Below are 13,499 nucleotides of genomic sequence, written 5' to 3' on the forward strand. Positions count from 1 at the left end.
CAGCTCTCACTTCCATACATCACTACTGGGAAAACCATGGCTTTTACTATACGGACCTTTGTTGGCAAGGTGATGTCTCTGCTTTTTAAGATGTTGTCTAGGTTTGCCATCGCCTTTCTCCCAAAGAGCAGGCGTCTTTTAATTTCGTGACTGCTGTCACCATCTGCACTGATCATGGAGCCCAAGAAAGTAAAATCTCTCACTGCCTCCATTTCTTCCCCTTCTATTTGCCAGGAGGTGATGGGCCCAGTGGCCATGATCTTCGTTTTTTTGATGTTGAGCTTCAGACCATATTTTGCGCTCTCCTCTTTCACCCTCATTAAAAGGTTCTTTAATTCCTCTTCACTTTCTGCCATCAAGGTGGTGTCATCTGCATATCTGAGGTTGTTGATATTTCTTCCGGCAATCTTAATTACGGCTTGGAGACCTCCAAAGTAGGAGACTCCACCACACTCCTTGGCAGCAAATTCCACTGTCGAACAGCTCTTACTGTCAGGAAGTTCTTCCTAATGTTTAGGTGGAATCTTCTTTCTTGTAGTTTGGATCCATTGCTCCGTGTCCGCTTCTCTGGAGCAGCAGAAAACAACCTTTCTCCCTCCTCTATGTGACATCCTTTTATATATTTGAACATGGCTATCATATCACCCCTTAACCTCCTCTTCTCCAGGCTAAACATGCCCAGCTCCCTTAGCCGTTCCTCATAAGGCATCGTTTCCAGGCCTTTGACCATTTTGGTTGCCCTCCTCTGGACACGTTCCAGTTTGTCAGTGTCCTTCTTGAATTGTGGTGCCCAGAACTGCACACAGTACTCTAGGTGAGGTCTGACCAGAGCAGAATACAGTGGCACTATTACTTCCCTTGATCTAGATGCTATACTCCTATTGATGCAGCCCAGAATTGCATTGGCTTTTTTAGCTGCCGCGTCACACTGTTGGCTCATGTCAAGTTTATAGTCAACCAAGACTCCTAGATCCTTTTCACATGTACTGCTCTCAAGCCAGGTGTCCCCCATCTTGTATTTGTGCCGCTCATTTTTTTTGCCCAAGTGCAATACTTTACATTTCTCCCTGTTAAAATTCATCTTGTTTGTTTTGGCCCAGTTCTCTAATCTGCCAAGGTCGTTTTGAAGTGTGATCCTGTCCTCTGGGGTGTTAGCCACCCCTCCCAGTTTGGTGTCATCTGCAAATTTGATCAGGATGCCCTTGAGTCCATCATCCAAGTCGTTGATAAAGATGTTGAATAAGACCGGGCCCAAGACAGAACCCTGTGGCACCCCACTAGTCACTCTTCTCCAGGATGAAGAGGAACCATTGATGAGCACCCTTTGGGTTCGGTCAGTCAGCCAGTTACAAATCCACTGAGTGGTAGCATAGTCAAGACCGCATTTTACCAGCTTCTTTACAAGAATATCATGGGGTACTTTGTCAAATGCCTTGCTGAAATCAAGGTAGGCTACATCCACTGCATTCCCTTCATCTACCAGGCTTGTAATTCTGTCAAAAAACGAGATCAGGTTAGTCTGACATGACTTATTTTTCAGAAATCCATGCTGACTATTGGTGATCACAGCATTCCTTTCTAGGTGCTCACAGACTGTTTGCTTAATGATCTGCTCCAGAATCTTCCCTGGTATTGATGTCAGACTGACTGGGCGGTAATTATTTCGGTCCTCTCTTTCCCCCTTTTTGAAAATAGGGACAACATTTGCCCTCCTCCAGTCTGCTGGGACTTCGCCTGTTCTCCAGGAATTCTCAAAGATGACTGCCAGTGGTTCTGAGATCACATCTGCCAGTTCTTTTAATACTCTTGGATGCAGTTCATCTGGCCCTGGAGACTTGAATACATCTAAACTAGCCAAGTATTCTTGTACTATCTCCTTAGTTATTCTGGGCTGTGTTTCCTTTGCTGAATCATTTGCTCCAAATTCTTCAGGTCGGGCATTGTTTTCTTTATCGGAGAAGACTGAGGCAAAGAAGGCATTGAGGAGTTCAGCCCTTTCTGTGTCCCCTGTTTGCATTTCACCATCTTCTCCTCTGAGTGACCCCACTGTTTCTTTGTTCTTCCTTTTGCTACGAACATACCCATAAAAGCCTTTTTTGTTGCTTTTAACCTCTCTAGCCAGCCTGAGTTCATTCTGTGCTTTAGCTTTTCTGACTTTGTGTCTACACGTGCTGGCTATTTGTTTGAATTCCTAGAAGTCCGAAGGCAGTTGGATGTGCAAAGGTGACCCCTCTAATCCTTTTAAACTGACTCTCTCCAAAAACCCCTGTATCTAGCCCTACGGGGAACGGGCTAGGTCACGGGCAACATTAGACGACCGGCCTGCTGCAGCCACAACCTGGAAGCTGGCTGACCTGCGCACGCCTGAAGCTTGAGGAGCATCTGAACCAGCGATTGTGAAAGGAAAGATTCTCTTATACAATTGATTGACTGCCCCCCCTTGTGGTACAATTATCAAGGATATTACTCATTGGGGATCCTCGGGATATATGTTTTGGTCTTGGTGGTTCCCCATTTCTGTTCCCCATTTCTGTTTTTTTGTTATCACAATAAGGTAATCTTTTGTGGAAGGAATGCATATACTAGACATCAACATGATTTTATTATTAATCCTGATCCCTTGGGAAGGGGAAGGGTCCTTGAATCTGACCAAATTTGCTAAATATGGATTCCGCCATGACCACGATATGTGAGTAGGCTTAGCTGAGATGGTAGCCAATGTTACAAATAGGACCAATTGCCTTGTTTGCTCTCTTGGGCCAGATGATTCAGAGGGAGGTATGCCCTTATTACCGATACCATTAAATGCCATTGGTATGGTAAGCGAAATGCCACACCAAACAGAGGTACAGAATTTCCCCGGTTGGAACTCAACTAAACCAATACGAGTTATACCTGTGCAAGGGGAATTCTGTGTACGTAAATTATCAGAGGCAGCTGATCCTACCATGGTAGGCTCTTCTCATTGTCACTATACTTGGGATTATATTAAGAATAGTCAAACCTGGGCAAACGGTACTACCTATCGAACTCGGAATACGTTGCCCTGTGCACCTCCTTTTATTCATGCATGGAAAATGGTGTGGAACATAACTGTGACAGCAGAAGGCAATCTAACATACTGCACTGTGAACTCTTTACCCCTTTTGATATTTCGCCTTATGCACTCCACGTATCAAAAACCTCAGACCCGATGGTTGTGGTGGATATGTGGAGAATGGGCATACAAGCAACTCCCTTCCAAATGGAGTGGGACTTGTTTCCTGGGATGGGTATTACCACCAATGTGGATTATGCCCACTAGTTCAGCCAAGCGTACACGAAGAAACGCTGATATTTCTCATATAGCAGGAGGAAGTACCCAAAGTTGGAGTGATACTGATGATTGGCCACCAGAGCACATTATAGCCTATTATGATCCTGCCTCTTGGAATCCTGATGAGCTCATACAAGGGGCACGGGATCCTATTTATAATCTGAACAGAATAATTCGATTGCAAGCAGTAGTGGAACTTGTAACCAATGCAACGGCCCAGAGTTTGAGACGTATTGCACAACAGTTGGATGAAAGTAGAGCCGCCATTTTGCAGCTGAAAATGGGAATGGATTATGTACTTGCCAGGCAGGGAGGCCTATGTGGAGTCTTGAACTTGACAGGGAATGCCTGTTGCTTTAACATTTCTGATAATGGTGAGGCAATTCGTGTGTTGGCCACAAAGATGGAGAGTATAGCACATGTCCCAGTACAAACATGGGAAGGATGGGATATGGGATGGCTCACCAACTGGTTACCTAATGTTGCGGGACTTAAAGGGATACTATTGTCTTGCTTGTTTTTCTTGACGGTAGTAGTAATGGTTTTATGTATGGTGCCATGTATCATTTCATGTTTTAGAAGTACAATTAGCAAGATGATTTCAAATGAAACTTTACCTCATATCATGGCCCTATACAGAGCTTTACCTCAGGAATATGATGAAGATCAAGCTATCAAGGACACTTGGGATGAAGGTCCTTGAGCTTGAAAGGGGGGAATGAGGCATCTGTTCATAGTCTGCATTTTAATCAAGGCTTATATTTTGATCAGATACCTGTATTCTTAAAATGAGCTTAAAATATATATTTTAAAATATCTGCATCTCTTATGCCAGGCAGCATATCTCATGCCAGGCATCTGAGTGCATCGGCAGATGTGCTCATCTTAAACAGGGCCCCTCTGACAGAGCCTCAGGGTTGCAAAAAGAAATTACAGGCTAGCAGCAAAAGGTCACACTGACCATACAAAATTACAGAATACAATTAAGCTATAAAAACACAATTATTATGCCTCCCATTAAAGACTTAAGCCAAAGGGTGAATTGAAGAAGTTGCTTTTAGAACAGCAGCTGTTTCAGCAGGAAAAGGGGGGCTGTAAACTAAGAGGCTTCTCTCTGAAGTTGATTCTGGAAACTGTTTTTTTACTAAGTTCCCTTTCTTCTAAAAATCTATATATATTAATGTATAAATATATTGGCTTAAATGTAATTATGCAAATGATTTAGAAATTAGAAATGTTAGATTCATGTTAGATTCTTATTTCATAGAATCATAGAATCATAGAGTTGGAAGAGACCACAAGGGCCATTGAATCCAGACCCCTGCCAAGCAGGAGACACTATCGGAGCACTCCTGACATATGGTTGTCGGACCTCTGTTTAAAATGAAATTAAAAACCATCTGGTTTGCAGGGAATAGGGAAAGAGGGGCCAAAGGTTATCTGGTAATTAAGGTGCCTTGTCGAGGTTAATGGCTACTTGTTTGCCATTTATAAATAGAAGAAAATATAGATCTCTGTCTCCCATAAAAGGTAATAGGAAATGGGTGTATCTTTTATGATTGGTTCTAGCAAGCATCCAACAGGAATTTCAACCAGGCTGATTAGACAGAGGCAGCCAAAGGAGGAGCAAGGGGGCTGGGCTGAGGGAATATAAGTGCTGGCCATAATGGCAGGAGGCCAGGCCAGAGCTTGGTAACCATGTACCACTGTGCCTCTCATTTATTTGTCTGACAAATAAATAATTATTTTAATTTCTCTATTGCTGCGTTGAATATTTCATTCCAGCTAAGCTTTAACCACAAGCAGGGTGCTACACTTTAGCAGCAGCTTACAAAACCAGCAATCCCATACAGCGTTAACAGAGCTCTAGGGGTCAAATCTATCTATCTCTCTCTCTCTCTCTCTCTCTCTCTCTCTCTCTCTCTCTCTCTCTCTTTCCTCTTTTGAAGTCTGCACAAACAGTGGACTCACCCCACTAACTGCCCCCAATTAAATATAGCACACACCTCTCTCTGTATGCTAATTACACCAGGTTTTACAATTTACCACAGGCTATCATGTGGGGGACTTGTGTGAGGGAAAACTTTGTGATTACAGTGTTTGAGCATTTTCTGCCTGAGACTGTAATCACAAAGTTTTCCCTCACACAAGTCCCCCACATGATAGCCTGTGGTTTTATTAAACAAAGTTTTATTAAACAAAATGAAATTTGTGAAACAAAGTGGGTCAGGAAATGCATTCTTTCAGGTTAACCTATTTACTTTAATTAACTATAATATGTCTCCAGCTTAAACACAGTGTTTTTATTTAAACACAGTGTGTGCTTTTATTTAAAATGCATCTCTGGGTTATTTGTGGGGCATAGGAATTCGTTCATTATTTTTTCTTCAAAATATAGTCTGGCCCCCCACAAGGTCTGAGGGACAGTGGACCGGCCCCCGAAAGGAGAATGTTAGCCGCTTTGAGACTCCTTAAAGGGAGTAAAAGGCGGGATATCAAATCCAAACTCTTCTTCTTCTTCTTCCTTCTGAAAAAGGTTGCTGACCCCTGCTATAGGGTAATGAAAATAATTCATAGCCTTAAAAGGTAAAAAAAATGTCTCAGACTTTCTTGATTCTCTTTTGTGCCAGGTCTATACTGAGATCAGAAGTAGGGCCCTCTCTATAATGCAATGATGACAACCTGTGGCTTATTGTGGAAATGGTGCATCCAAAAAACTATGCAAAGGGTTAATGCTGTAGTATATAATCTTGTGATGTCATATATACTGTATAGTTCAGTTATCAACTTAGAGTTTTAACTGTGAGAGCAGAAAGTGTGTTGTGTTATGAGGCAGCCTCCTAAGAGCCAGTCTGTAAATATTAGTCACTCCGATACAAAGTCATGTAAATATATTTTAGTAACGTATTACATGCCTCTCTTGTATATTCAATCTGACAAGAGCAAGCACAGCAAGTAAAGTGATATGTTATTTTTAAACCTTGTGTGGTTTTTCTATGGGAAAAAGAGAACTGTGAAAAACAACTTCTGCACAACTCTGTAAAGTATAATTACCACACTTATTTGGGGGTCTCTCACATCAACAGCACCAGCCAGCATGGCCAATGGTCAAAGATGATGGGACGATGCCCAGCAACATCCAGATTAGCACCTCTGCTATCATGGCTTCCCAAGTCCATAATTCCCTCTGCAACTGTACCAGCCTAACACCCTCTATATATTTTTGGAGTCATGTTGTTGTTATATATTTATTTATATCCCACCTTTTTCCCTGACAGGGTCTAAAGACAGCTTACTGATAAAATATGAGCAGCTAAAAACACGGGGGAACAATAACTAAAAAACAAACATTAATAGAATTAAAGCATATTGTGGCATTTGTTTTTAGGCCAACTCATGACACATTGTAAAATTTGTTTGGTCTGTTTATTTTGGAAAGCCATAATTATTGCCAGTTGCTTGGAGAACTTTTTGTCAGGAAAAGTTGTTGCCAGGTTTTAAAATAAATGAATAAATAGAAAGCAAAAGTCACATCAACATAGGATTTTTAAGCTCCCAACTCTGTAACAGAAATATATTTCTTGTCGATATTGTACACAGTTTGTTTCTACAACCCAAATGTCACAGGCACTTTCTTTCTAATTAGATCAGATTATGTAAGGGAGCATTTCACCACATTTTATTTAAAGAAGCAGTTGCACTTACCAAAGCCTTTTCCCCATTACTACCATCTGGATAGTGTGGATTAAGCTGTAAAAAGAAAGCACTTTTAATAAAATTTTGAAAAAAAGGAGGTTGATCTTAAACTGCTTATGTTATGTATGTTCAAAAGGCCATGAATATTGTTCCACATGCACTTAAGGCTTTTCAATTTTCCTTTCCCACCACAAACCCACCTCCTGACCAACAGCATGCCTGTCTTGCCTGAATTAACTCCCAGTTTCTTAGTCTACATCTAGACTATTGCAGCATTTCTGGAACCTGTTCACCAGGTAGGACCAAAACCAGCACAGAACTGTGCCATCCAGGGATCCAATCCAGCAGATGTATACCATAGTCAATGGTATAAAAAGCCACCAAGACATCCGACAGAAGCGGGTTTGCAGTTCTCCTGTCCAGTTCCAACCATAGTTCTACCAAAGCAATTTCAGTCCTAAAGTCTGACTGAAATGCATCTAGATAATCTGTATAATCCAAACCACCTAGAGGTGGGTCACCACTCACTCAAGCACCTTGCCCCCCCCCCCAAAAGAGGATGGAAACTGGTCCAGGTGGTAGAGGGATCTTAGGAGGGTTCTTTTTAGCAGTGGTTTCACATTTTTCACCCCCTCTACACATTTACTCAATTCCTTCCTGAAAGTTTTAGTGAGCAAGAGCGGGAAAGGTCAAGTTTACGTGTGGCTGGCCTCAAAGTTCCTGCCCATATTCTCAAGCTAAACAAACTGAAAGATATGCATCACAGCAAGACAAGCAGATATTTTAGGCACATCCACAGACACAACAATTTATCTGTAGTCCAATCGGCAAAAAGTGGATTAGACTCAATTGGGAGTGGAAGTACAATGGTGTCAGGGGTTCAGGAGCAGAGGCGAGGGCAAGGGAGGAAACAGAGAGCGAGGGGGAGGAGGCCAAAGAAAAGATGAGTGATGACGACGACCCGAGATCTCCGAGTCTTTCCAGTGAATCAGAAGATTCACAGAAAGGAGCGCCAGTGGCCAGAGCAAGGGGGGAGCCTAGGGGGACACCCCAGGAAGAAGGGTCCAGAGGGGGCTCAGAGGGCAGCAGCTGGAAATCGGGGCCAGCGTCACCAACAGAGCGCAGTGGAGAGGAAGGGCGCCAGGTACCGAGCTCTGGCAGCTCGCAGCAGGGAGGAGGGCATGAGTCAGGAGTGGCCACACCTCCATCGGGGAGCGAAGAAACGGTTAAGCGGAAAGTGGAAGGTTGGGCGCATGCGCCAAGTTCAAATGCACAGGAAGGTGGCGCAGTAAGCAGCCCGGAAAGGGAGCCAGGTCCTAAAGCCCGACGCAAGGAGACAGAAGGGTCCGGGGGGTCCGCGTCAGAAGAGTCCAGGAAGGAAGAGACAGCGGGGGGCAGAGGGACCCAGAGAAGAACAGTCAGGCGGAAAAGGTGGAGTAAGGCTAGGGTATTAAGCTGGTGTACAGGAGGCGGAGACTCAGACGGAGCTTCGCCGGTCTAACCCATAAGACGTAGAGCTGCACGCAGCAGCTTGAGAATGGAGACTGTAACTCAATAAAGACTTTTATAAAGTGAACGCTGGCTAGCATGATCCTCTGTGAGCTAGGATCTGGAAGCAGCTCTGACAAATGGTATCTTGGTTTACAACCATAATCCGTTCCGGAGGTCCAGTTGTAAATCAATACAGGTTGTAACCCAAGGTGCGCTTTCGCCAATGGGGCCTCCCCCCAAAAATTGTTCGTAATCCATAAAAAAATGGGTTGTAATAAAAAAAAAAGGACATGCACTTCCGGGTTTGACATGGTTGTAATCCAAAACAGTTGTAATCCAAAGTGGTTGCAAACCAAGGTACCACTGTACTATTTTTCTTTTCCTTTTTGTTTCTGGTAATACATTGCCCTGTTTGGTGGAGATACCTCCACTTCCCCCATTTCCCAGCAAATGGGTGGGTGGGAATTGGATTAGGCATAAAGGAACTGAAGATAATATTTTGTATATTTCCTGCTTGATATACCTGAGGTCCAGAGGGGATTTCTAAACAATTTTATTAGAAATTCAATTTATGCTGTTTGGGAAAAATATAAGAATTTATTAGAGAATAAAACCCCATGGTGGCTAAGAAGTGTGTATGCACATGAAAGCTCATACCAATAACAAACTTAGTTGGTCTCTAAGGTGCTATTGGAAGGAATTTTTTTATTTTGTTTCTACTACGGCAGACCAACAAGGCTACCTACCTGCAACCATTAGAAGTGTTGTCAGTTAAAAAAATAAATATGGAAAAAGAATGGGCAACGTATAGAGTGTTGTTAACTGAGGAGGAAAATCAATTGAAAGTAAAAAAGTTTGAAGACATAAGACATCTGTTAACTGATTGGCGCCAATATCATCAACTAAATGACATTTTTAGGTTGGATAAAGGAGTCGGTTTTGGTAAAGAATTTTTGAGATTGCAGAAAGAATTGTTGGAAAATAATGAAAACGTTCTGTCAAAAATGTATAAATTGTTGCTGGAATGGGAAACAAAAGATGAGGAAGTAAAATCTGTAATGATACACTGGGCAAAAGATGTGGGATATAATATACAATTTGCTTCATGGGAGAAGTTATGGAATGAGGATTTAAAATTTACAGCCTGTTGTACGTTAAAGGAGAACTATATGAAAATGATGTATAGATGGTATTTGACTCCTACAAGATTAGTGAAAATTTATAAGAACATATGTTGGAAGAGTAAAGTTAAAGAGGGTACAGGTCCACATCATATGTGGTGGACCTGTAAAATAGCTAAGGCCTTCTGGGAAATGATTTATAATGAACTGAAAAAAATGTTGAAAATAACTTTTGATTTAAAAAAAAACCCAGAGGCCTTTCTATTAGGTATAATAGGAGAAGAATTACCGAATGATAAGAAAATACTGTTTTAGTATGCAGGGGCATAGGAAAGTGGGTGCAGTGGGTGCTGTCCACCCCAGGTGTCACCTCTGAAAGGGGTGACAAAATGGTTTACAGCACTCAAGATCTGTGAGAGACGCTGTGGCTTTGGTGCGTGCTGGCTTCCTGCTGCAGAAACGGTCTGCCCGCTGGCTCCCCCTCAGATGTGGCAGGCAGACTCATCACAATGCACGCAATAGCTCAACAACTTTGGCTGGCTCCCCCTCCCCCCCCCCCCAAAATGAAACAAAGTCAAACCATTTTTGCAGGCAAAAAATAAATAAATCAGTGGGGTGACAAGAAATTTTCTGCACTGGGTACTACCTGACCTTGCTACTCCACTGTATGTATGCAACGACAGTGGCAAGAATACTATTTGCCCAGGGATGGAAAGAAGAAAGAGCCCTATTGAAGGAAGAATGGCTATTGAAGATGATGGACTATGCGGAGATGGCAAGGCTGACTGGGAATTTAATAGAGAATGGCATAACTTTATAGAATATATTAAAGAACGCTGTGAAAATCTAAAAACGTTAGCAGGATTGACATAGGACTTGTAATTTAAAATAACAAAGGATAAAAATGAAGTAGAATAATTTGGATAAATGAAATTAGATTTAGTTTAAAAAGGAAGATAAATTTTGGAAGCCAAGGAGGTGTGGAGGGAAGTCCAGGGGTTCAGGGAACCCCATAAAGGTACTGATATGAACTATGGTTTAATGTAAACAAGTGTGTGTGTGTGTAAAAAGATTTTTTTTCTTTTTGAAACTTTGAAAATTAATTTAAAAATAAAAAGAATACTAGCCTTTCTAAAGGATTGCTGTAAACTTTACAGCATTTTATACAAAGTGCTTTGGATACTGTGCAGGGGTGGTTAACTTTTCTCGACTTGGGGGCCACATTAACCATTAGACAACTCTCCAGGAGGCACATGACAGTGGTGGGATGTGGCTACCTCCCTCACTTTTGTTTGCTACACACACACACACACACACACACGCACGCACGCACGCACACTGATCTGTGTGGATCATTTAAGATAGGGAAATACCTCCTGCTTTTAAACACACCGGTGCTCCCCCTATTTTCTTTTGTGACTGTGACCAAAATTGGTAGGGAATTTGAAGAGCAGAAAGAAATGGGTGGGGGAGGGCTTATCTGGCCTTGGGGTAGCATACTAGTAGTAAGTGGTAGTATAGTGATGGACCACTGGCCAATTTCCAGTGGACCACGTAGTGCCTGCTTGGATTCTTGCCAGATATGCTTGAAGGGTCATAACTTAGTGATCAGGATATCTGCTCTGCATGCAGAGGGCCCCAGGTTCAATCCTTGGCCTCTGCAGGTAAGAGTGGGAACATCCCCTGCCTGAAACCCTGGAGAGCCTCTGCTGAGCTAGGATGTTCTTGCACAATATAGGAAAATTTCCTGCCTTCCCTTTAACTAGAGGGGCCTTGGTCTGAAAGAGAAAGTCACTTCATATATCCATAAGCAAGTGTGTTCTCAGCATTACTTAGCATGTATTAGTTATGCCTTAACTGTTCAGGGAGAAAAAGTTTGTATTCTTGCTTTGAAAACAAACATCACTGGACCAAAGGAATTTTAATTAGGAATTTTAATTTTGTGGGCAGACCACAAAAGCCTAAAACTGGCCTATGTTGCTCTAGCATGCTATGAAAACAGTTATGAAAACAGCTTGATTTAGGGTGATGTGAAAAGACAGCCTTTTTTTACTTCTTATAATTTGTTGTTGAATTTTTACTCCCATGGAGTGGTACTTGTGAAATTTCCTGTCTCAGAGGCCAACGTATCTCAATCAGTCAACCATTCACTGTTCTACCCCAAGATGTCCTGGGCCAGTCCTGTTGGTAAGCATATCAATTTTCTGATCCAACACAATGAAATTCTTCATCTCCCCTTCTCCCTCAGAGAGGTACTCCCAGGGAACTCTGGGAAATGTAGCACTGTGAAGGGAGAGACCCTACCGTTCCCAGGATTCTTTAGGGAAGAGGACTATTTAAAGCTGTATGATACTGTTTTAAATGTATAGTGCAGAAGGGGCCTAAGATGTCACTTTCCCAAAAACATTTGGGAAATGATTTATAATGAATTGAAGAAAGTATTGAAATATACATTTGTAAAGAAACCAGAAGCATTTTTACAAGGAATAATAGGTGTCAGGGGTTCAGGGACAGAGGCACAGGTGAGGGGGGAGACGGAGAGCGATGGGGAAGAATCCCAGGACTGTGAGGAAGAGGAGGACAATGACTTGAGGTCTTCCATGAGTCTCTCAAGTGAATCGGAGGATTCCCAGAAGGGGGCGCCCCTAGTCAGGCCAAGGGGGTGCACAGGGGGGACATGCCAGGGGCAGGGAAGCAGCAGGGAAACCCCGAGTGGGAGTGGGAGATCGGGGCCGGCTTCCCAGCAGGAACGAAGTGAAGAGAGTGGAGTTCCCAGTGTGACACACGGAGCAGAGCAGGAAGGAGACAGGGGAAGGAGATCGGGGCAGAACGTCCTGCCGGAAGAGGCGGAGAGTAGTACAGGGAGTAGTGTAAGTGTCAAGAGGAAGGTCAGGGATAACGAACGCGCGCCAAGTTCAAATGTGGAGGCGCGCGGAAATGGAGAGAGCTCGGAGGAGGAGCCTGGCCCCAAAGCACGAAGGAGGGGGGGACAGGCATCTGAGGAATCCGCTTCAGGAGAGAGCAGGAGGGAAGGGACCCAGGGGGGCAGAAAGACCCTGTGGAAAAGGAAAGACAGGAAGAGGTGGACTAGCACAAGCCTCTTAAGCTGGTGTAGGGGCGGGACCGATTCAGAGGGGACTTAAAACGTCTAGGCTAAGAGACGCGGGGCTGCGCGCCTCGGTTGTGGAAGCAATAATGAACTGCAATAAACATCCTTGTATATAAGAAGAACCTGGCGTTGGTCTTTTGTGAGCTGAGACCTGAGGCAGCCCTGACAATAGGTAATGAGATAGATAAGAAAGATAGGAATATATTTTTATATGCAGTGTCAGCAGCACGAACTTTGATGGCCCAGAAGTTACCTACGATTGAAGAATGGAGAATGAAAATAATGGATTATGCGGAACTCAATAGACTAACAGGAAGGATCCGGAACTGACGTGATCAAAGATTTACAGAAGATTGGATGAAATTTATTGAATATATGCAAAAATTAAGTGATAATCAGATAACGTTTGTAAGTTTCAAGGAAGCTCTGTGAAGAGAAAAGGTAGGAATATTGTTAGATAGTAAAAAAATAATTAATAATTTGGTGGTGTAATTTAAATTTAAGAAATGTGAAGAAAGTAAGTACTAGGAAGGTTTTTCAGGTGGGAGGAGGGAAGTCAGTAAGGAGGAATTTGGATGTAAAAAAGATGTTTTGGATGTATAATTTGTTATGGAAAAAGAATAAAAAATATATTTTAAAAAAATAGAAATCAAATTTCAGCACTGAAAATAAACTTTTTTGAAATGCTTCTGCTACCATATCTGCTTCAGTCCTTGTGTCTCATTCTCACACAAACACTTAAATACTCCACAGTACAGTGATACCT

General features: G+C 42.7%; 1 protein-coding gene across 7 annotated transcripts in view; it reads right to left on the reverse strand.

The window, feature by feature from the left end:
- ITPR2 (inositol 1,4,5-trisphosphate receptor type 2) overlaps window positions 1-13,499 on the reverse strand; it is a 390,831-nt gene that overhangs the window by 281,689 nt on the left and 95,643 nt on the right. For 6 of the 7 annotated variants that reach the window (XM_081210608.1, XM_081210606.1, XM_081210609.1 and 3 more), the window contains one exon: window positions 7,022-7,066. The exons of the other annotated variant lie outside the window; for it this stretch is intronic. In XM_081210608.1, the coding sequence (XP_081066734.1) occupies window positions 7,022-7,066 (45 nt within the window). The remainder of the gene's footprint in view (window positions 1-7,021; window positions 7,067-13,499) is intronic. 7 annotated transcript variants of the gene reach the window in all.

The sequence above is a fragment of the Podarcis bocagei genome (genome assembly GCF_964188305.1).
Source record: "Podarcis bocagei genome assembly, chromosome: 10".
In the NCBI taxonomy this organism is placed as follows: Eukaryota; Metazoa; Chordata; class Lepidosauria; order Squamata; family Lacertidae; genus Podarcis; species Podarcis bocagei.